This window comes from Stomoxys calcitrans, chromosome 2 (genome assembly GCF_963082655.1).
Source record: "Stomoxys calcitrans chromosome 2, idStoCalc2.1, whole genome shotgun sequence".
Lineage (NCBI taxonomy): Eukaryota > Metazoa > Arthropoda > Insecta > Diptera > Muscidae > Stomoxys > Stomoxys calcitrans.
Genome location: NC_081553.1, coordinates 51,744,446 through 51,767,773, shown reverse-complemented (window position 1 = coordinate 51,767,773; position 23,328 = coordinate 51,744,446). Strand labels below are relative to the sequence as shown.

The 23,328-nt window shown below is 39.4% G+C and overlaps 1 protein-coding gene across 1 annotated transcript in view; it reads left to right on the top strand.

Moving 5' to 3' along the window:
• The window catches only part of LOC106082133 (calexcitin-1), a 124,945-nt gene that overhangs the window by 62,129 nt on the left and 39,488 nt on the right, over positions 1 to 23,328 (top strand). Inside the window, exons 3-4 of the mRNA XM_013244474.2 lie at positions 11,570 to 11,622; positions 18,482 to 18,601. Coding sequence (XP_013099928.1) covers positions 11,570 to 11,622; positions 18,482 to 18,601 — 173 coding nt within the window. The remainder of the gene's footprint in view (positions 1 to 11,569; positions 11,623 to 18,481; positions 18,602 to 23,328) is intronic.

The following is a 23,328-nucleotide window of genomic DNA, read 5'->3' as shown; positions in this document are numbered from 1 at the left end:
CTGCCTTTAACACAAGGCCGGTGACCTTCCAAATTTCCAAGAGATACCACCGCCTGTTCTCATACGGCATATTTTTTACTTTTTTCAGTTTCATCCCACTGTGGGTCCTTAGCCTATGCCCCTAACTAATTTCTATCCAGTTGCAACGGAAGTAGGTAGCATTCAGTCGTCTTTTAGCCCTTTCTTCGAAGTTCTCCAACTTAGCTACTGGTCAAGAATCGCGCTCAGGTCTCCTCCACTTGGTGATAAGTATCAGCTCAATCTTTCTGGGTTTTAACACAAAATCCAGCGGCCTTCGCCCATCCAGACTACATCCTCAATAACACCTTAAAGAAGACACAGTCAACCAAAATGATGGCTCAGCCATCCGCGTAGTCAACAACTTTCACCGTCTACCTCTCGAAGGAGATCAAAAACTCATTTATAACCAGGAGCCACAACAGAAGTGATAACCCCCACCCCTTGCGGAGTCCAATTTCACATTATGCAAGCACTGTAAATCGAACGTTCCTTACTCTACACATGCTGATAACATTGAATGGTCAAGATGGTCCCAAATAAATGTTTCAGTTTTTCCAGGACGCAAAGGATGGGAGATTTTATTATTTCTGGGTAAAAATGGCTTTTAGGATAAAAAAAAAACAACACCCTAACCTCCCGTCACTTAGTCGGTGCGTTGTACAGCAAAACTCAGCTCTTAAGAATCTTACCAAGGATTCGTATAACAAATGGTTTCGCTCTCTGCGCCAAAGCAATGAGAACGCCATCCAATCCCGTTTACTTGTAGAGTTCAAATGATTTTTCCGCCCAGACGACAAAGCTTTGGCAAAATTGGATATTTTTGCATGAATATTCTATTGAGGAACAGAGGCAAACTTCTCACATATTAAAATGAGTGCTGTCTGATACATGTTTGAGCTCAGCGATAAGAGACCTCTTTCGAGTCCGAAAGGGGTGTCAGTTCGATACTTCTTTAGGGAGACGGTTATACATGGTCTCTATGTCAGCATTAGAGGGGTAAAATATCTCTAACATTTTTTTCTGAAGCTCTCGCCAGGTTTCGATCCCAGGCATTCAGCGACATAGGCGGACATGCGTTGCGCTACGACGGCTTCGAAATGCGTTGCGCTACGACGGCACAGAAACTACTCAATATCCAAATAAATGCAAATGCAAATTTTGCCCATGAACATTCAACTAAAGAACAGGGGCAAATTTCTCACATATCAATGAGTGCAGTCCGATTCAAGTTTAAGCTCAGTGATAAGGGGCCTCCTTTTTATAACCGAGTCCGAACGGCGTGCCGCAGTGCGCCACCTCTTTGGTGAGAAGTTTTACATGGCATAGTACCTCACAAATGTTGCCAGCATTAGAAGGGAAAACCATCGCTGAAATTTTTTTCTGATAGTCTCGCCAGAATTCGAACCCAAGCATTCAGCGTCATAGGCGGACGTGCTAACCTCTGCGCTACGGTGGCCTCCAAATAAATACGAGACCATAAATCGGAAAATCGTTCTATATGGTCCGAACTGGACAATATTTGGTCTGAAATTTTAAAGCTATAATTTGTCTTATTGTTCCAAATTTTATCGAAATCGATAAATGAGTGAGAATTCAGCATGTAATGGGCTGAATTCTGAGTACTTAAAACGGGATATCGGTCTAATGATAGTTACGCCCAAATATTAGGTTAGTCCATAATTGGGCGTAACTGCCATATTGGGCAAGGATGACAGAAGTTATTTTCAAATCACTGTCAAGAATGGTGTCAGAAATGGACAAATTGTAGGCTTAAGGAATTTAATCGCTCGTAATGAAAATAAAGCGCGATCTTGACCATATTCGTTTCGAATCGAGGGGTCTAGTGAAACTCACTGTCGCTTTATTTCTTGTTCCAATTTCTAAAGCCTTAAATTGAGAAACTATTTTATTCAGGTATATTCAATTATGATCCCATCTGGCCCTTGACTATGGAAAAAATTTGGATCTATGCCGAAAATTACCTTCACATGGGAATTTTTATGACTGTAGTGTGATCATATCTGATAGAGAGTTTGAGGGACAGACAAGCGGGCCAAACACACCAATTTTGCGACAATCAAGATATTTCGTAATTTTAGCCTTTCTGCCGAAATCTGATGTCCTTTGTCTACTATGTCTGTTCCTACATGTAATTCCTCTCAAGCTCGTAGAACTGTACAAACAGCGCCCTCTAAATTCTCAATTTCCTTAGAAAAAGACCTTTCGCATGGATCCTCATCACAAACCCCAAGTGCCTAATAGCAGTTGTATTAAAAGTCAGCCTTGAACTTCAACCCCCATATTCGACTTCGAAGTATCACCGGCCACCAAAAATGACAGTCATCTAGCTAATCCTACTACAGCTCAGTAAGCCAGTGTATCAATCCACTTCGTTGACTTCACTTTCGCTAGAAACGAGAAACCATTTACTTTTTAAATCGATTCAAATTATAGACCAAAAGATTTCCACTTTAAACATATCAATGTCTATAATCTATGAACTTGACTAAAACCCATTTTCAAACAGCAGCTGCTTATAAATGCCATAACCGTTATAGCTACCATAATGATGGAGATAATCCATTTTCAAATAATGTCAATATTGTAAATAGCAGCACATCATTAAGTGCAACAAATATGCAGACACATGTAAGGCCATCCGAAGCGCGAATGTCATTTATCTAATAATCACAAACATACACACACACACAGACAAAGGGACAAGACTCATACATGGTTCGCAGTTACTATTACGGGGATAATGAAATTCATAGCCACAGATGTGGAATTAATAATTTATCGATGCATTAATTGGCAAAAATGAGTGGGAGGAAACTAGGGGCATGTATGAGTTGAAATTGCTTCTCTTCCTTCTACTCCCATCACTGATTGTGTGGTCAGAGTTTAAGTTAATTTAATTTCCCCCAAACGCAACATTGTGGTTTCCATTGTGGATTTCCTGTGAATGACAGGTTATTCGTATATCCCTGTATTCGCATACACACAACCCTGGCTCACTTACTTGGCCGCCGGCATAACGTTAGAGAGTCTTGGCCTCCAGCTAAAGGATGTGCACCAGATACAGATGCTCAAACCATAACCCAAAACGGAAAAATACTTGAGACTCTTATTTCGAACGATTGAAGAGGAACGGAAATTATTTTCTCCTTGGTATTTGTATATGTGTGTGTGTGTGTGTGTAAGAGAGAATGTGTTTTTTCTATGGCCATGTCTTTAGTGCTATTTCTATTTCCGGCCTTGATTGTTTAGATACAATTTATTTTGGTTCGTTTTTCTCGTAGTTCGTTTTTTTTTTTTCTTCATACATTTCGCAATTTGTGTTGGTCCCTAATTCTTCGAATGTCATTCGCTTCAATTGCAGCAGTAGTTCCAAAAGTGTTCCTACAAATTACACATTTATCTGTAATGCCATAAATCTATTAGCAAACAAAACATTGCTGTAGAATGTTTGCCTCTTTTTGGATGACAGCCAGCCAATGGGCCAGTCAGCCATTCAACCATTTAGGTTGCAAGTCAAGAAGTTCAACATTTGTTAAAAGAATAATGCAGTTAATAAATATGGTCTGTGCCAAAAAGTCAGTCATGAGGACTTGAATGGTTTGTAAAGTATTTGTAGTAAGTGGCTGCCAGCGTTGAGGGGAGGACAGTAATAGTCTAGTCAATGATAAAGCTCATTGTCATGTGTCTAAGTGATTTTGAGGTACACTAGAGCGTATGAGTGTTATACTTGTTGGCAATACATTACGTATACGCAACATATGTCCCAAAAGGGGTTGAAGCCACCTAAGTATAAACATGATGTGAGGGTGTATTACATTGAATTCAAACAAAAAAAAACATAATTTCTCATTTCTCCCTACTTTCCCTCCTTGCCCTACTTGCTCTTTTTTCACCATAAAGTCCCATAAGGCATTGTTTTACCATTTCCAATTTTTTTCTCACTTTGAAAAAAATGCCTAGCCTCATAGCCCCAATTTCACATTCAAGGATTATCCACTTTGTTCGTATCTATCTATTCTTGCCAAATTATTTTACCAAATGCGCAATAACTTATGTTCAAGTATGTGTATGGCATGTGCCTTACATTCTGTTTACCCCCATTTAATTTTCCAATGAAATATGACTCAAACTTCCCGTTCGTTGACTGTCGTCCGGAGCTTTATGCGGCTAAGGCAAACTAGCCATACGAAGGACTGAATGTCCAATGAAGCACAAATTATGTATTATTCTGCTCAATAATAGATAGATTTATGAATGGCCAACGGAACGGTATGTAACAATAATAAATTTCACCACTCACCTACGAGTAGGCTACAAGTTTTTTTTTTTTTTTTATTCTTTCTTGTGATTATATACCTTAAAGCCATAATTCCAAAAGCATGCCAAGAACATTGCCGGAGATTTGTGTGCTAAAGCTTTTGAGGCAAGGAAATGTGGAATATTTCAGCACAATATGCCAAAAAAAGATAAAAAGTAAAAGGAGGCCACCGTAGCGCAGAGGTTAGCTTATCCGGCCTTGACGCAGAACTTCAAGGTATGAATCCCGGAGAGAACATCATAAAAAATTGTTCAGCGGTGATTATCCCCTTCTAATGTCGGCTACATTTGTGAGGTAATTTACAATCTGGTATGGCAGCCTAGAGCACACCGTTTGGACTCGGCTATAAGAAGTAGGCTCCTTATCATTGAGCTTTAAAATGAATCGGACAGCACTCAGTGATATGTGAGAAGTTCGTCCCAGTTCCTTAATGGAATGTACTATGGGCTAACTTGCAATTTGCCATATCGTCTGATGCGTTTCAACCTTCTAAAAGCTTACATTGATAAATAGTAATTGTGCTGATGATATTTCGCTGTCGAAATGAATAAGAGGAACAAATGTTGTGCCTTTGTCAGTCTAGCAGTCCCGTTCCAAGACAAATGTTCTGTTAATGGGCTTTCTCTCCATATAGATACCACTTACTTTAATTGGCTATGACAGAATATTTGTTCCACGAGCCGAACGAAGAATAGCGTTCCAAGCCCTTCGATCTTCTGCGCTCATTCTAAAATCTCTAACACCAAGCTGTATGAGCTGTACGACGACGATAGCATAGTTACACGCATCAAAATACAACGGCTGCGTTGGCTAGGTCATGTTGTCAGAATGGATGAAGAAGCTCCAGCAAAGAAGTCTTTTGAAGGCAAACACGGTGGTACATGCAAACCGGGAAGACCAAAAGCCCGATGGAAAGATCAAGTGGTGGGAGACACCTCAAAACTTGGAGTCAGAGATTTTAGAATGAACGCAAAAGATCGAGGCGATTGGATCGCTATTCCACGTTCGGCTAGTGGAACAAATGTTCTGTAATAGCCAAAAAATTTAAGTAAAATAAAAATCGTCTTAAATCTAAGACCATCTAGCCATGTCCGTCCGTCTGTCTGCTGAAATCACGCTACAGTCTTTAAAAATATAAATATTAAGCTGAAACTTTGCACAGATTCTTTATTTGTTCATAAGCAGGTTATGTTTGAAGATGGGCTATATCGGACTATATCTGGATATAGCCCCCATATAGACCGATCCGCCGATATAGGGTCTTAGGCCCATAAAAGCCCCATTTATTAACAGATTTTGCTGATATTTGGTTGAGTGAGTTGTGTTAGGCCAGTCGATGTCCTTCTTCAATTTGGCCCTAATCGGTCTAGATTTGGATATTGCTGTCATATAGGCCGATTCGCCGATTGAGGGTCTTACGCCCATAAAAGCCACATTTGTTATCCGATTTTGCTGAAAATGGAGACAGTGAGTTGCGTTATGCCCTTGGACATCTCTTTTCGATTTGGTTCAGATCGATCCAGATTTGGATATAGGTGCCATATAGACTGATATCTCGATTTAAAGTTTTGCGGCAATTGAAGGCACACTTATTGTCCGATTTTGCTGAAATTTGGGACAGTGAGTTGTGGTAGGCCAGTCGATATCATCTTTTTGGTCCTAATCCGTCCAGATTCAGATATTGCTGCCACATAGACCGATCTCTCGATTTAAGGTGTTGTGCCCATAAAAGGCACATGTATTGTGCGATGTTGCCGAAATTTGGGACAGTGAGTTGTGATAGACTTTTCGACAAATTTCTGTAATTTGACCAGGATTGATCCAGATTTGGATATAGCTGCCATATAGACCGATCTCTCGATTTAAGGTCTTGGAGCCATAAATGACGAATTTATTGTCCGATTTTGCCGAAATTTTTTTAAGTGAGTTGTGTTAGGTCCTTCAACATTCTTCTTTAGTTCGGCACAGATCGGTTCAGATATGGATATAGCTGCTATATAGACCGATCTCTAGATATAAGGTTTTGGGTGCATAAAAGGCGCATTTATTATCTGATTTCGCCGAAATTTTGGACAGTGAGTTGTGTTAGGCCCTTCAACATTGATCTTTAATTTGGCTCAGATCGGTCCAGATTTGGATATAGCTGCCATATATACCGATCTCTCGATTTAAGGTTTTGGGTCCATAAAAGCCACATATTTGTCCGATGCCGCCGAAATTTGGGACAATGAGTTATGTTAGGTCCTTCGACATACTTCTGCAATATGGCACAAATCAGTTCAGATTTGGATATAGCGAATCAAGGTTTAGGGCCCATAAAACGGGTTTATTGACTGATTTTGCCGAAATTTCGGACAGTGAGTTGTGCTAGGCCCTTCAACATTATTCTTCAATTTGGCTCAGATCGTAAGGTTTTGGGTCCATAAAAGCCACATTTATTGTCCGATGTCTCCGATATTTGGGAAAGTAAGTTGCGTTAGGCTCTTCAAAATTTTCTGCAGTTTGGCCTAGATGAGTCAAAATTTTAGATATAACTGCCATATAGACCGATCTCTAGATATAATGTTTTGGGTCCATAAAAGGCGCATTTATTGTCCGATTTCGCCGAAATTTGGGACAGTGAGTTGTGTTGAGGCCTTCGATATCCTTCTTCAATTTGGCACAGATCAGTTCATATTTCGATATAGCTGCCATATACACCGATCTCTCAACTTAATGTCTTGGCCCCATAAACGGCACATTTATAATCCGATTTCGCTCAAATATGGCACAGTGACTTATGTTAGGCTTCGACATCCATGTCGTATATGGTTCATATGGGTCTATATTTGGATATGGCTATAAAAAAGACCAATATTTTGTACTTCAAAATTGAACAATGACTTGTACTTATTAGAACACTCCGTGGTCCAATTCGGACAATATTTCGATAAAGTTGCATAAATTAAGCGTTTTTTCGTCGGATTATGACAAAAGGTGGTTTAGATATATACCCGAGGTGGTGGGTATCCAAAGTTCGGCCGAACTAAACGCCCTTTTACTTGCTATTTTTGCAATGTTTATTTTAGAAAATGTTTTCAATGACTTAAAACAATTTTCGTATATAGCCTTTGTTTTTTTTTTTAATTTTTTGTTTATTGTAATATTCCTAAATACAAAATATTTACGTTTTTCTTGTAAATATTAAGCTTATAAAGATATTAAAGCTTTCAATTTTATTGTGTTTTTTTATATGAACATCCCAAGATGTATAGCATATTCAAACGTGAGCTTCATGCATGTCCTCCCTTGACTGTCCATGTGAATTAATGCATCTGTGCCATACCATCCATCCATTTGGCATTTCAGCCCAATACCAAACTCTCTTGGGTGATGATCGGTCAACCACATTGCGTGACTTCATGAACTGCTTACATAGTAGAAGACAACACTAAAATGTATGCCATGTTTATTTTTCTCCATCAATGCAAAGAAAATAAGAATTTATCAAGACGCCAAAAAAATAGGACGGACAAGTAAAATCAGCACAATATTGTTCTCAAATACTCTTTCAAAACATGTGGGGACAAGAATACAAAAATTTTATTTAAAGACAGTTGTTAGAATAATGAAAACCAAAGGCAGAAAAAAACCAAATAAGAAAGCCAAGGCAACATACATACTTAACAGATAAATTCAACTATTGAAAAGCCATGCAGACGATTTTCCTTTATTATGTGGGCAATTTGAAAAATGTTAAAATTTGTTGCAATTTATTTTGCTCAGGAATTTTTCTGATTGACAAACAACTATCAAAACCAATGTCTACCATGAATATTCCAAAAATGTATGTACCCTACAAAGCAACCAAAACCTTTTAAAAGGTGAATCCTTTGATAAAAGCGAGTTGTTTTACAAATCAGCATAACATTTTTGCTTTGCTATTGCCTAACTTTTAATAAACTCACACTTTTCCCTTTAAAAGTTTATATTTGGCCATGAACATAAAAAGAGATATGCACCCCTTTAACTGAAGTCCATACTGAATGAACTCTGCATAAACAAACTGACACTCCAAACTAGTTACTTCCGTTTGTTACACAACGGAAACGTAATGGCAGCTGCTGCAATGGTGGCAGCTAAAAATGATAAAGTTAAAATAGTAAATTTACAAAATATAAAATGCCTGCAACAAAAATTAAGCTGGGAATTTCAATGTTTATTATAATAAATTATTAAAAAAAAAAAATAGAAAAAATTTTAAAAATTTAAAAAAGAAAAACATAAAAGTGTGAAAAGAATTTAATTTAAGTATTGAAAAAACAAAAATATTCGAGGTAACTCTTTATATGAAAACTTTTCATAAAAAGAGTTAAAAACATGTAAAAATGAGTTAAGTTTGGCGGGGCCAAACTTTGGATACCCACCACCACGGGTATATATGTAAACACCTTTCGTCATAATGCGGTGAAAAATGCATAATTTATGCACAGCAGCTATATCGAAATATGGTCCGATTTGGACCAAATTCGGCACGAACATTGAGTGGTCTCATAAGAACAACTCATTGTTCAATTTTGTAGAAGAAAATATTGATTTTTGGCAGCTATATGAACATTAAGACCGATCTGAACCGTAAACGCCACGGATGTCCAAAATACTAACATAGGTCACTGTCCCAAATTTCAGCGAAATCGGACAATAAATGCGTCTTTTATGGGCCCAAGACTTTAAATCGAGAGATCTTTTTATATGGCAGCTATATCCAAATCTGGACCGATCGGAGCCAAATTGAAGAAGAATGTTGACAGGCCTAACACAACTCTATGAACCAAATTTCAGCAAAATCGGATAATAAGTGCGCCTTTTATGGGTTCAAGACCTTTAATCGAGAGAACGGTCTATATGGCAGCTATATCCAAATCTGAATCGATCTGGGCCATACTGCAGAAAGATGTCGACTAGTCTAACACAACTTACACTGCCAAATTTCACCAAAAACGGACAAAAAATGCGCCTCTTATGGGTCTAAGACCCTATATCGGCGGATCGGTCTATATGGCAGCTATATCCAAATCTGAACCGATCTGGGCCAAATTGAAGAAGAAAGTCGAAGGACCTAACATAACTCACTGTCCTAAATTTCGGCGACATCGGACAATAAATGAGACTTTTATGGGCCCAAAATCTTAAATCGAGAGATCAGTCTATATGGCAGCTATATCCAAATCTGGACCGATCTGACACAAATTGAAGGAGAAAGTCGAAGAGCTTAACATTACTCACTGTCCCAAATTTCGGCGACATCCGACAGTAAATTCGCCTTTTATGGGCCAAATACCTTAAATCGAGAGATCGGTCTATATGGCAGCTATATTCAAATCGGTACCGATCTGGGCCAAATTGAAGACGGATTTTAAAGGGCCTAATACAAATCACTGTCTCAAATTTTGGCAAAATCGGACAATAAATGCGCCTTTTATGGGCCCAAGGCTTTAAATCGAGAGATCGGTCTATATGGCAGCTATATCCAAATCTGGACCAATCGGAGCCTAATTGAATATGGATTTCAACTGGCATAACACAACTTACTGTCCCAAATTTTGGCAAAACCGGACAATAAATGCGCCTTTTATGGGCCCAAAACTTTAAATCGAGAGATCGGTCTATATGGCGGCTATATCCAAATCTGGACCGATCGGAAACAAATTAAAGAGGGATTTCGACTGGCCTAACTTAGCTCACTGTCCCAAATTTCAGCAAAATAAAATAGTAAGTGTGGCTTTTTTGGGCCTAAGACCCTAAATCGAGAGATCGGTCTATATGGCAGCTATATTCAAATCTGAACCGATCTGGACTAAATTGACGAAGGATATAGAAGAGCCTAACACAACTCACAGTCCCAAATTTTAGCAAAATCGGACAATAAATGCGCCTTTTATGGGCCCAAGACTTTAAATCGAGAGATCGGTCTATATGACAACTGTATCCAAAACTGGATCAATCGGAGCCAAATTGAAGAGGGATTTCGACTAGCCTAACACAGCTCACTCCCTGAAATTTCAGCTAAATCGGATAATAAATGTGGCTTTATGGGCCTAAGACCCTAAATTGGCTGATCGGTCTATATAGGGGCTATATCGACATACAGTCTGATATAGCCCATCTTCCAACTTAACCTGCCTATGGACCAAAAAGGAATCTCTGCAAAGTTTCAGCTTAATATCTCAATTTTTTATAGACTGTAGCGTGATTTCAACAGACAGACGGACGGACATGGCCAGATCGTCTTAGATTTATACGACAATCAAGAATATATATACTTTATAGGGTCGGAAATAGATATTTCGAAGTGTTGCAAACGGAATGACAAAATGAATATGCCCAAGTTTGAAATAAATTTGGTATAGGTGTATGTGGGACTGTTAAGATTTGAGATTGTTTACTACCCTTTAAACGTTTTTATTTTTGAAATTCTATTGGAAGATATTTTTTTATTTTTAGATATATAACAAAAATTTCCAAAAAAAACTCATAAAATTTTCCATTTTTATTTCTATTTCTTCTATTTGCATGTTCTGTTGCTGATCCTATGCTATTCACTTGCAATGGTGTGTCGATGGTGATGATGCCGTTGTTGCTGTTGGTTATGACTAAATTTTCAACATCATAAACAACTACTATTACAACTACAATGCAAATGATGGCTCAAACGATGGCAACAAATGAAACAATAACATAACTATTGCCCAAATAAACTCAACTGCCATTCGTTGATGCTGCTTTATGGATGACAAATTTCTCGCGTACCACTTCATCCCACGCTGCAACCATAAAAACCATGTGGGGAAAATGGCATTGGTTACCAAAACTCACTCTTCAAAAAAAATATGTGAATGCGACTGCCATGGCCCATTGCTGTTGTTGCTGTTTTGTCAAAAAAATCTCCTGTGGCATTTTGTCTGCAATGTCCTTTGTGTTTGCGTTGAGTCTCTTTATTTTATATGGTCACAACATGGAAATATGCAAAATATTGTCATGGCAATGTATTTATCGCAACATCTGTTTCATGGGTATTTGAAAATTTTTGCATTGCCTTTTCGCTTATGTCTGTCCCATTTATTGCTGCCACGATGGGGTATGCGAACATTGATTTTTATATATTTTTGGCGGTCCAAACAAACGAAATCCTTCGAAAAATGTTATCACTAAAATTGACAATCATAACAGATGTGAATCAAAGCGGGGAAATTGACATTAAAGACTTTGAGTTGGCTATTGAGGTAAGTTGGTATATTTTTTGGCGTTTCAAATGATTGTTAAAGTGAATAGTTCATCAAAGTGTAAATTAGTGCTCGCAAATGCATCTGATGTGATAAATTGAACAAAAAAGAGAAATTGAGACAATTTTTCCCAAAATTGCCTTAACTAAAGTACGTAAGCTCGGTGGTGTAGAGTATTATATTGTTGACGCCGCCCGACTTTTGCCTTTCGTTACTGGTTTCAAATGGCATAGTTCCTCAAAAATGGCGCCAGCATTAGGAGGGAATAGCCACCGCTGAAATTTTTTTTGATGATTCGATCAGAAGCATACTCCGTACGGACGACAAGGCCGATAACACTGCTCGCAGTGCCAAATTTCACCGAATTCGGGATATAAATGCCGATTATCTAGGCTTTACACCTTAAATCTAGAGATCCGTCTATATGGGGCCTATATCAAGCCATTGTCCGCTCTACACCATATTAGATACCGTTATTGACGGTTCGAAGACAGCTCACTTTGCATAATCGAAATAAAGGGTGATTTTTTTGAGGTTAGGATTTTCATGCATTAGTATTTGACAGATCACGTGGGATTTCAGACATGGTGTCAAAGAGAAAGATGCTCAGTATGCTTTGACATTTCATCATGAATAGACTTACTAACGAGCAACGCTTGCAAATCATTGAATTTTATTACCAAAATCAGTGTTCGGTTCGAAATGTGTTCATTCACCGTAACGTTGCGTCCAACAGCATCTTTGAAAAAATACGGTCCAATGATTCCACCAGCGTACAAACCACACCAAACAGTCCATTTTTCGGGATGCATGGGCAGTTCTTGAACGGTTTCTGGTTGCTCTTCACTCCAAATGCGGCAATTTTGCTTATTTACGTAGCCATTCAACCAGAAATGAGCCTCATCGCTAAACAAAATTTGTCGATAAAAAAAGCGGATTTTCTGCCAACTTTTCTAGGGCCCATTCACTGAAAATGATTTGCAAGCGTTGCTCGTTAGTAAGTCTATTCATGATGAAATGTCAAAGCATACTGAGCATCTTTCTCTTTGACACCATGTCTGAAATCCCACGTGATCTGTCAAATACTAATGCATGAAAATCCTAACCTCAAAAAAATCACCCTTTAAATGCGGCTTTTAAGGGCCTAAGGGCTGTATCGGAATACTGTCTATACTTGGTACAGATATCAAGAATCTTACCATAACTCGGCATAAATTTGGCAGATTTCAGTTAAATCGGGTAATAAATGCTCATTGTATGGCCGTTGTGGAAAGTTTCTGCTCATTATCATAATTTTTAAATACGCAAGCGTTAACAGACGTATGGACAGATTGCCGAACGAACGGACGGACATGGCTAGATCATCGATAGAATAGAATCTTACGAGGATTAAAAATATACATACTTTATAGAGTCGTAAACCGATACTTTGATGTGTTGCAAACGGAATGAAAAAATCATTATACCCCCGTCTTTCGCTGGTGGGTATACAAAAAATCTCATATAAAATAAGTAAAAGGGCGTTAAGTTCGGCCGGGCCGAACTTTGGATAACCATCACCTCGGGTATATAACTAAATGCAATATTTATGCCCCCATAGTAGCTATGTCGAAATATGGTCCGAATTGGACAAAATTCGACACGGTTATTGAGTGGTCCAATAAGAACAAGTCATTGTTCAATTTTGTAGAACTGAACCAAATCTAAACGGATATGGCCCAAATTGAAGAGGGCTGACGAAGGGCCTAACTCACCTCACTATCCCAAATTTCGTATTTTATGGGCCCAAAAACCTTATATCGAGAGATCGGTCTATATCCAAATCTGGACCGATCTGAGCCATATAGCAGAAGGATGTCGAAGGGCCTTACACAACTCACTGTCTCAAATTTCGGCAAAATCGGACAATAAATGCGCCTTTTATGGGGCCAAGACCTTAAATCGAGAGATCGGTCTATATGGCAGCTATATTCAAATCTGGACCGATCTGTGCCATATTGCAGAAGGATATCGAAAGTCCTAACAAAATGCACTGCCCTAAATTTTGGCAAAATCGGACAATTAATGGGCCGTGTATGGGCCCAAAACCTTAAATCGAAAGATCGGTCCATATGGCAGCTATACTAAATCTAGACCGATCTGAGCCATATTGCAAGAAGATGTCAAGGGGCCTAACACAACTCACTGTCCCAATTTTCGGCGAAATCGGACACTAAATGCGCCTTTTATGGGCGCAAGACCTTAAATCAAAAAATCGGTCTGTATGGCAGCTACATCCAAATCTGAACCGATCTGTGCCATATTGCAGAAGAATGTCGAAAGCCTTACATCGGACAATAAATGCGCCATGTATGGGTCCAAAACCTTAAATCGAGAGATCGGTCTATATGGCAGCTATATCCAAATCTAGACTGATCTGTGCCATATTGCAGAAAGATGTCGAGGGGCCTAACACAACTCACTGTCCCAATTTCTAAATCTTTACCGATCTGGGCCAAATTGAAGAGGGATGTCGAAGGGCCTAATACAACTCACTGTCTAAAATTTCACCAAAATCAACAATAATAAAAGTGGTTTTTATGGGCCTAAGACCCTAAATCGGCGGATCGGTCTATATGGCAGCTATATCCAAATCTTAACCGATCGGGCCATGGATATTTCGATGTGTCGCAAGCGGAATGACAAAATTAATTTGCCTCCATCCTTCGGTAGTGGGTATAAAAATCAATTTGTGTTGGTTTGTTTGTTTGTCTGTTCTGTATAGACTGAAAAACGGCAGAACCGTTTTTTTTGAAATTTTTACCAATGATCCCATGGTTAAAATAGGGTTCTAAATTTTTTGATATCTAAAGGGGGGCGGACCCTCCTCCTTACAGCAATTTTCAGAAACGCCAAAACTTGAAGAGATGGTTGGTGCGATTTAAGCGAAATTTGGTGAGATTTCTTATAGCAACCTAAAAAGAAAAAATTTAGTATCCAAATTTCGGATGGGGAACGTAGGGGTGACGCCCCACCCCCCAAAAACCTACGAAATATATATAGAGCAATCACGACAAAATGGGTCTCAAATGAAAGGTATTTAAGATTACAAAACATATCTGATATCCAAATGTCGGACGAAGTGTTTGGGGACCACCCCGACCCCCAAAACACCCCTATATCGGGCTTATTTACCGACCATGGTAATATGGGACTCAACTTAAAGGTATTTGCAAGTGTAGAAATCCAATCTGATATCCAAACGGACCAATTTTCTAAGGGTGCACGCCTTCCCGAAAACACCCAAAAAATACTGACCATAGCAATAAGCAAATAGCGAATCTGATAAGCAAATGTGGGACCAAGTGTTTGGGGGGCGGCTCCTCCCCAAAAACGCCCCCAAAGAGGACAATTGTACGACCATAGCAATATGGGGATCAAATGAAAGATCTTTGGGAGTAAATCACGAATCTAATATCAATATTCGGGAAAAATTGTCTATGGAGCTACCCCACTCCCATAACACCAGCCAAATAGGAAGCATTTGGTGGCCTTTTCAATATAGGGCTCATGAAAATGTGTGGCTCAAGTAAAAGCTTTTTGGGTGTAGACCGCGATGAGGGGACGCCCCACCCCAATAACAACCCCCAAATAGGACGTATTTGCTCACTATGAAAAGTTTGGTCTTTAAGAGAGTGGAGCTCGATATCAATAATTTTTAAGGCCCATATCCCAAACCGGACATATTTGCTGACTTGTTCAATAAGGGGTTTCAACGAAAGGTATTTGAGATTAGACAACGAATTTGATATCTAATTTTGAAGCCAATTTTAAGAGTAGACCACGATGCTAATATAATTTCAGAGCTAATTGTTTGGGTGCCACACCTCTACCCAAAACACCCCTAGGTTATGTTAGGTAAGGTTAGGTTCAAGTGGCAGTCTGCCATCAGACTCACTTAAACATTTCCGTCCGTTGTGATGCCACAGGAACAGAAGAAGGAAGATGCTTTCTAGTTCCTATCGCTGAACCCTCCAGAACGCTTTAAAAAGCCCAATAACTTGCGAATGTTTAAATTCGCATAATCAGACAGGTTCTCAAAGAAATGGGATGTTGAAGTGGAACTCCTTCTGCCTGCCAGTGCGGAACACACACATAAAAGGTGTTCTATGGTCTCTTCTTCTTCGATGTTCTCACAGCTTCTGCAAAAGTCGTTGCAGGCAACCTTCAGCCTGTCAGCCTGTCTTCCGATTAGACAGTGACCTGTCATGACGGTCACAATGACTGAGACGTCTCTTCTAGCCAATGACAGCAAAGCAGTAGACCTCTTCACGTCTAGACTAGACCACATAGTTTTGGAATGCTCACAGCCCTCTCTTTGTGACCATCTATCATTCTTTGTTCTTCGGGCCTGGTCCTGAAAACTTAGCTTACATGTCGCTAGAGGCATACCCACAGATTCCAGTAACCCTGGAATGTGTAGGGTAGTTCGTAGTCTCGCAAGCTCGTCCGCTTTAGAATTCCCTGGGATATCTCTGTGGCCCGGCAACCAGAACAGGTCAACCATCTCGTTGAGAGATCTGCGACAGTGGAGGGCGGTTTTTGTGTTCAGAAATCCGTTCTCCAGTGATTTAATGGCTGTCTGAGAAGATATTTATGCCAATCATCGTAACGACATTATATCTTAGCCATTCCACCTTAATTGCATGGATCTCCGCTTGATACATGCAGTGGTCGGGTAACCTTTTCGATATCACCAGTTCCATATCTTTAGAGTACACCCCAAAGCCCACCTGGTCGTTTAGTTTGGAACCATCCGTATAAAAGTCTATGTAACTTCTGTTACCAGGGATATCGTAGTTCCAATCGGTTCTATCAGGAATATTGGTACAGTACTTTTTATTAACAAGTGGCTCAAGTAGGGTGTAATCCATACTGCCTGGAACATTGGATATTGTATCAAGGACAACACAGTGTCCGTAGCCGCCACAAGACCAATGAGAAAACTCTCTTTACCTCATAGCAGTGGTCGGAGCAATTTTTCTAGCCACAATGTTCAGAGGTATTAGATGTCGCATAAAATTCAGTGCATCAAACTGTGTCGCCCTTAGTGCGGCTGTGATGCATAAACAAGCCATCTTTTGGATTCGGTTGTGTAAAGAACAGTAGGTGGACTTTTGAAGCGCCGTCCACCAGACCACAACACCATATAGCATTATAGATCTAACAACTGCAGTATATACTCAATGCATGACGCGCGGTCTAAATCCCCAACTTTCGCCAATGGCTCATTTGCGGGTGTATAGAGCAAGAGTTGCCTTTCTTGGCCTTTCCCAAATGTGGGATTTGAAGTTCAATTTCCTGTCCAGTAAAAAACACTCAGATATTTTGCGCTTTCTGTACATGGAACATTCTCTCTACATAGGAGACAAGTTCCACAGTAGGCAACTTGTATAGCCTGCTGAAAAGAACTACCTCTGTCTTGCACGGATTTATACCTAGACCCCTTTCGGTAGCCCACTCCTAACTCGGACATATTTGCCGACCATGTCAATGTGGGGGGCGGTAATGAAGAATATATGCGACGTATGAGTATAGTTACACGCATCAAAATACAACGGCTGCGTTGGCTAGGTAATATTGTCAGAATGGATGAAGAAGCTCCAGCAAAGAAGTATTTTGAAGACAATTCCCGGTTTGAAGGCAAATCGGGAAGACCAAAAGCCCGATGGAAAGATCAAGTGGGTGGGGGCACCTCGAAACTTGGTGTCAGAGATTTTAGAATGAGCGCAGAAGATCGAGGCGCTTGGAACGGTATTCTACGTTCGCTTAGTAGAACAAATATTCTATCATAGCCAGTTTAAATAAAGTAAGTCAATGTGGGGCTTAAATTAAAGATATTGGTATTTCGGGACCAATTTTCTGGAATATACCCCTTCCCCAAAACACCCCAAAATCAGCAATTATTTACTGACTATCTGTTATCCAAATGTGAGACCATGTATTTGGGGCGCCGCCCCTTTCCAAAACAACCCCCAAAAAGTAGAAACTTACCGACCATAGCAATATGTGGCTCATATGCTAGGTATTTGAAAACCAATTAGTTAACCAATTTGGAAGCCAAGTGTTTGGGGGACGCCATATAATGCAAATTTTGCCCATAAACATTCCACTAAGGAACAGGGGCAAACTTCTCACATATCAATGAGTGTAGTCCGATTCAAGTTTCAGCTCAATGATAAGAGGCCACCTTTCTATAACCGAGTACGAATTGCGTGCCGCAGTGCGACACCTCTTTGGAGAGAAGTTTTGATGGCATAGTACCACACAAATGTTGCCAGCATTAGGAGGACTCGGCAAAAAAAAGGAGGCCCCTTATCGTTGAGCTTAAACTTGAATCGGACTGCACTCATTGATATGTGAGAAGTTTGCCCCTGTTCCTTAGTGGAATGTTCATGGGCAAAATTTGCATTTGCATGTATCTTCAAAGCTATTGCGTTTGATGTCCTCTCAAGAAAGTAAATTCAAAATGTCACAAACACCTTCGGTTTTGAGTTCAATTTATCACACCATCTACTTCAATGTCAATATGCGAAAATACAATACTTGGAAAAGAAATAAATCCGATTTAGTTTTTATTCCAGAGATTGCCAATGAAAATATTCGCATCTGCATTTATTTGTCATATGCAAATTTATATTTTTTTTTCCTCTCATGCTTACCAGTTATTTAGGTCCATTATTTTCTTTTCTCCCCATGTGTGTGTTCCAAGATTTATGCAAAAATGTTTTTCTAACTTTTTCCTCTCTCTCTCTTGTATTTTGCATATGTTTTCATTTTTACTATTGGGCAATCAAACCAATCACCTGCAATCTTACAGCGTGTTTGTCAACTACGTGGCTGGGCAAAGGACACACCAAAGAATAAGGAAATCCATTCTGTCATGTTGGAAATTTGGGAGGGACTACGCTCGAAAGCTGACAAGGACAACGATGGTCAGGTAGGTACTACAAACTAACCACAATCCCAACATCACAGCAAGGCCAATATCAAAAGTCATTACCATAAAGGGGGGCGAACAGAAAAATCGAAAGGCAAGATCGAGGAGGAAACGGAAATATAAACTAGAGTTTTGAACTACACACAACTGCAATGCATTCAATCACTCACTCACTCACTCATTCATTGTCAAAATTTGACAATTGAATGAAAGCTTCTGCAATACTCTGGGGCATAGAAGACGAAAATAAAAAACGAAAAAACAAAGTTGGAGAATCAACATAAAATATATGAAAAAACGCTACATTGTCAAATGCCAGCTGTAATGAAAAGTATTTTCAAACAATTTTACAACCCAACTTTTCGTTTCTAAGGTCCTTTTTTAAATAGGTCACATATTATTGCACATAACTTTTCTCCTTTATTTCATTATGCAAAATATTTTCTTTTCAATGCCATTAGCATTTCCGTTTCCTAGCTCATTGCCTTATTGTTTGGCAATGCTATTCCATGGAGGTTTTCATGTTCTTCCACTAACCAACAATAGCTCAATTGTCCAGCTTTTCTTTACAACAAAAGAAAAACAAACAGTTTCAAGGAAAAGATCATCACACATATTTTAGAAGTTTATTTCCCTCATGATTCATTTACACACATGGAAATCAATTTAAATAAAAATTTTTCATTATCATATATTTTTAAGGCAGTGCAAAAAAGGTGTGGGAAAAATGAAATCTGAAATTTGCATACCCTCCCCCTTAAGATGGGGGTATACAAATTTCGTCATTCTGTTTGCAACACCTCGAAATGTGCGTTCAAGATCCCATAAAGTTTATATATTCATGATCGTCATGACATTCTAAGCCGAACTAGTCATGTTCAGCCGTCTGTCCGTCCGTCGATCCGTCTGTCCGTCCGTCGATCCGTCTGTCCGTCCGTCCATCTGTCTGTCTGTCACGCTAACGTTCGAAGGAGTAAAGCTAGGCGCTTGAAATTTTGCACAAATACTTCTTATTAGTGTAGGTCGGTTGGGTTTGTAAATGGGCCAAATCGGTCCATGTTTTGATATAGCTGCCATATAAACCGATCTTGGATCTTGATTTCTTGAGCCTCTAAGGGGCGCAATTCTCATCCGATTGGAATGAAGTTTTCATGACGTGTTTTGTTATGATATCCAGCAACTGTGCCAAATATGGTTCAAATCGGTCCATAACCTGATACAGCTGCCATATAAATCGATCTTGGGGTCTTGACTTCTTGAGCCTCTAGAGGGCGCAATTCTTATCCGATTGTAATGAAATTTTTCACGACGTGTTTTGTTATGATATCCAACAACAGTGCTAAACTAGGTTCAAATCGGTCTATAACCTGATATAGCTGCCATATAAACCGATCCTGGGTCTTGACTTCTTGAGCCTCTAGTGGGCGCAATTATTATCCGATTTCCCTGAAATTTTGTACGACGGATCCTTTCATGACCATCAACATACGTGTTTATTATGTTCTGAATCGGTCTATAGCCTGATACAGCTCCCATATAAATCAATCTCTCTATTTACTTCTTGAGCCACTAGAGGGCGCAATTCTTATTCGAATTGGCTGACATTTTACACAGGTCTCCAACATATAATTTAATTGTGGACCGAATCGGACCATATCTTGATATCGCTCTAATAGCAGAGCAAATCTTTTCTTTTATCGTTTTTTTGCCTAAGAATAGATGCCGGGAAAAGAACTCGACAAATGCGATCCATGGTGGAGGGTAAATAAGATTCGGCCCGAACGAACTTAGCTCGCTTTTACTTGTTTTAATAATTTTTTTTCTTTTTTTGAAAATTTTTATTCTCAATCGAAATAGACTTGGACTATTCTTCCCCTCACCTCAGCTCATCGTGCATTCACAACTGAATGGCTACATCCACAGGGGCACCTTAAAAAAGTGCACAGTCACAGTTTCCCACACGCTGTGCTGCATTCAAGAAATAATCGAATCAAATATTTTTCGTAGAATTTACACAAAAAGAAAAAAATGCCGCAGTAAAAAATTTCCTTCATTTGATTTGTATTGTTGTGGAAATTTGTGTAGAGGGTTTTTTTCCGGGTTTCCGTTTGCTTTTGCCACAATTCTTGCTTTACATTATGTTCGTATAGAAATTTTTGGAGGGTTCCTTCCTCTTTACCGACAATATTATCACACAATAGAGACTAAATAGTTGAAGTGATTTGTGCAATGGACATTTTATGCACATTGAGAGTATGCCGATTTTCATTCTCATTGAAATGGAAATGAAAATGAAAATAAATTACCAATTCATTCTGTGGTCATTTGCCCATGAGTGGCCATTGTTTGAATATGGTTTGTTTTTTTTTTTTTTTGCCCATGGACTATGGGAAGTTGCCTTTTTTTGCCAAGAGCAACAGTCATGGGCAACCAAAAGCGGGATTCAAAATTCAATTCGCTATGGCTGAATTGAAATGGCCTCTAATGTAGGGTGAAAGAACTATATGTGAATGGATGGGCATATCAAAGGCAATAGAATGACTTGGTCAATTGAAGATAGTAATGTTGAGCAAATATTTATTTAAAATCAAACGAAAAAAATTACAAGTAAAAGTGCGTTAAGTTTGGACAGGCCGAACTTTGTATACCCTGCAGCACGTATAGCAGTGGAAATAATCTTTGAATGACCTTTTCACATAAATAGGAGAAACATTATGAGTTATGAAGCTTTAGTTGCCGTTACTTGTCATGACTATTAAAAGTCATTAAAAACTACCATGTTCAAAATTTCCGCCAAATCCGATAATAATTGCGCCCTATAGAGGCTCAAAAAGTCAAATTGGGCCATCGATTCATATGGCAGCTGTATCAGGTTATAGACCGCTTTGCAGCAATATCAAGATATGAACCGATTATCAGGTTATAACGCAGTTGCTGAAAGCCAAAACAAAACACCTCATGCAAACATCATCTAAATCGGATTAGAATTGCGCCCTGTAGAAGCTCAAGAAGTCAACATCCGAGATCAGTTATATCAGGTTAAAAACCAATTTAAACCATACTTGACAATTTAAACCATACTATTCAGCCAAATCGGGTGGTTGCCCTCTAGAGACAAAAAAGTCAAGAACGTTTTATATGGCAGCTATATAACAACATGGACCAATATGGTCCATGTCCGGATCACGAAGGCCCTGAATGATTCGCTTGTGTCAGCATGCCCTAGTGCCAAGCCAGGGGACAAACAGCGACCGCCATGGCGGACCCCAGAGTTGGTTGGTCTAAGGAAGGACTGCAGAAAACTCTTCAACAGAGTAAAAGCCCAAAGAGCACCACACGATTGGGACATCTAAAAGGCTGAGCTAAGAAAATATAAGGTCGAGCTGAGAAAGGCTCAGAACAAATCCTGGATAGAATTCTGCAGCTCCATAGAGGATACATCTGAGGCCTCTTGACTAAGGAAGATTCTGTCCTCGAGACCTATTACGGTGGGGTATATTCAGATGGCAGATAATGTATGGACAATATCTAGTGAGGAAACACTAGAACTACTCGTTGATACATATTTCCCGGGAAATTCTCCAACGGACAACGCGGCAAAAGAGTTTGTCACTGGTATGCATTCGTCGAAGGCTATTAGGGAAAATATGTCTGAGCCGAAAATCTTGTGGGCGATAAAAAGTTTCGACTCCTTAAAGACGCCAGACCCTGATGATGTATAACCGGTTACAAGCTGTGTCTGATAGATTGGTTCCTTGACTTAGGAAGATATACTCTGCTTGTATCAGTATGTCATATATACCTGTGGGATGGAGGGACACGAAGGTCATTTTCATTCCGAAAGCAGGAAAGCCCTAGCACACGAAGGCAAAAGATTTTCGTCCTATTAGTCTGTCATCCTTTATGCTGAAGACTTTTGAGAGGTTGATAGAAACAGATCTTAGGGCAAAGATCCCTGGAGATGGCCTGTCGCAGCAGCAGCATGCATATAGTAAAGGCAACACAGCCCTTCACGTAATAGTCGGCTACATAGAGGGTTCTCTCGCTGTCAAGGAATATATTGTACAATGGTAGCACTTCTTGACATTGAGGGTGCTTTCATTAATGTAAAACCGACGTCAATCATGAAGGAGTTGGAGTTATTAGGCATCAACTCTACCGTAAGAAAGTTTATTAATAACTTTCTTACCAAAAGATGCATTACTGCACGCTTAGGATCTGTGGATCTAAAAAGATGGATCAACAGAGGAACACCTCAAGAAGGTATACTGTCTCCTCTACTTTAGTATATAGCCATTATTAATATATTATTGTCTCTGGAAGAAAAAGACGTAAAAGTGGTCGCGTATGTTGACGACGTGGCAATTGAGGTTAGGGGAAAGATTCCCAGCACTCTAAGAGAGAAACTTCAGGAAGCTCTACGTGCAATAGCAAAGTGGACTAACGCAAGTGGTCTAGGTATAAATCCGTGCAGGACAGAAGTAGTTTTTTTCAGCAAGAGATACAAGTTGCCTACAGTGGAACCTGTCCCCTTGGGAGGAGAGAATGTTCCATTTACAGCCAAGCACCAAATACCTGGGTGTTTTTACTCACTGGGCCAAACTTTAGCAAAATCGGACAAAAAAATTCGGTTCTTTACTTAAAACGTCAGATCGGTCTATATGGCAGCTATATACAAATATAGAGAGATCTGAACCATATTCGGCACGAATATAGAGAAGTCTCTC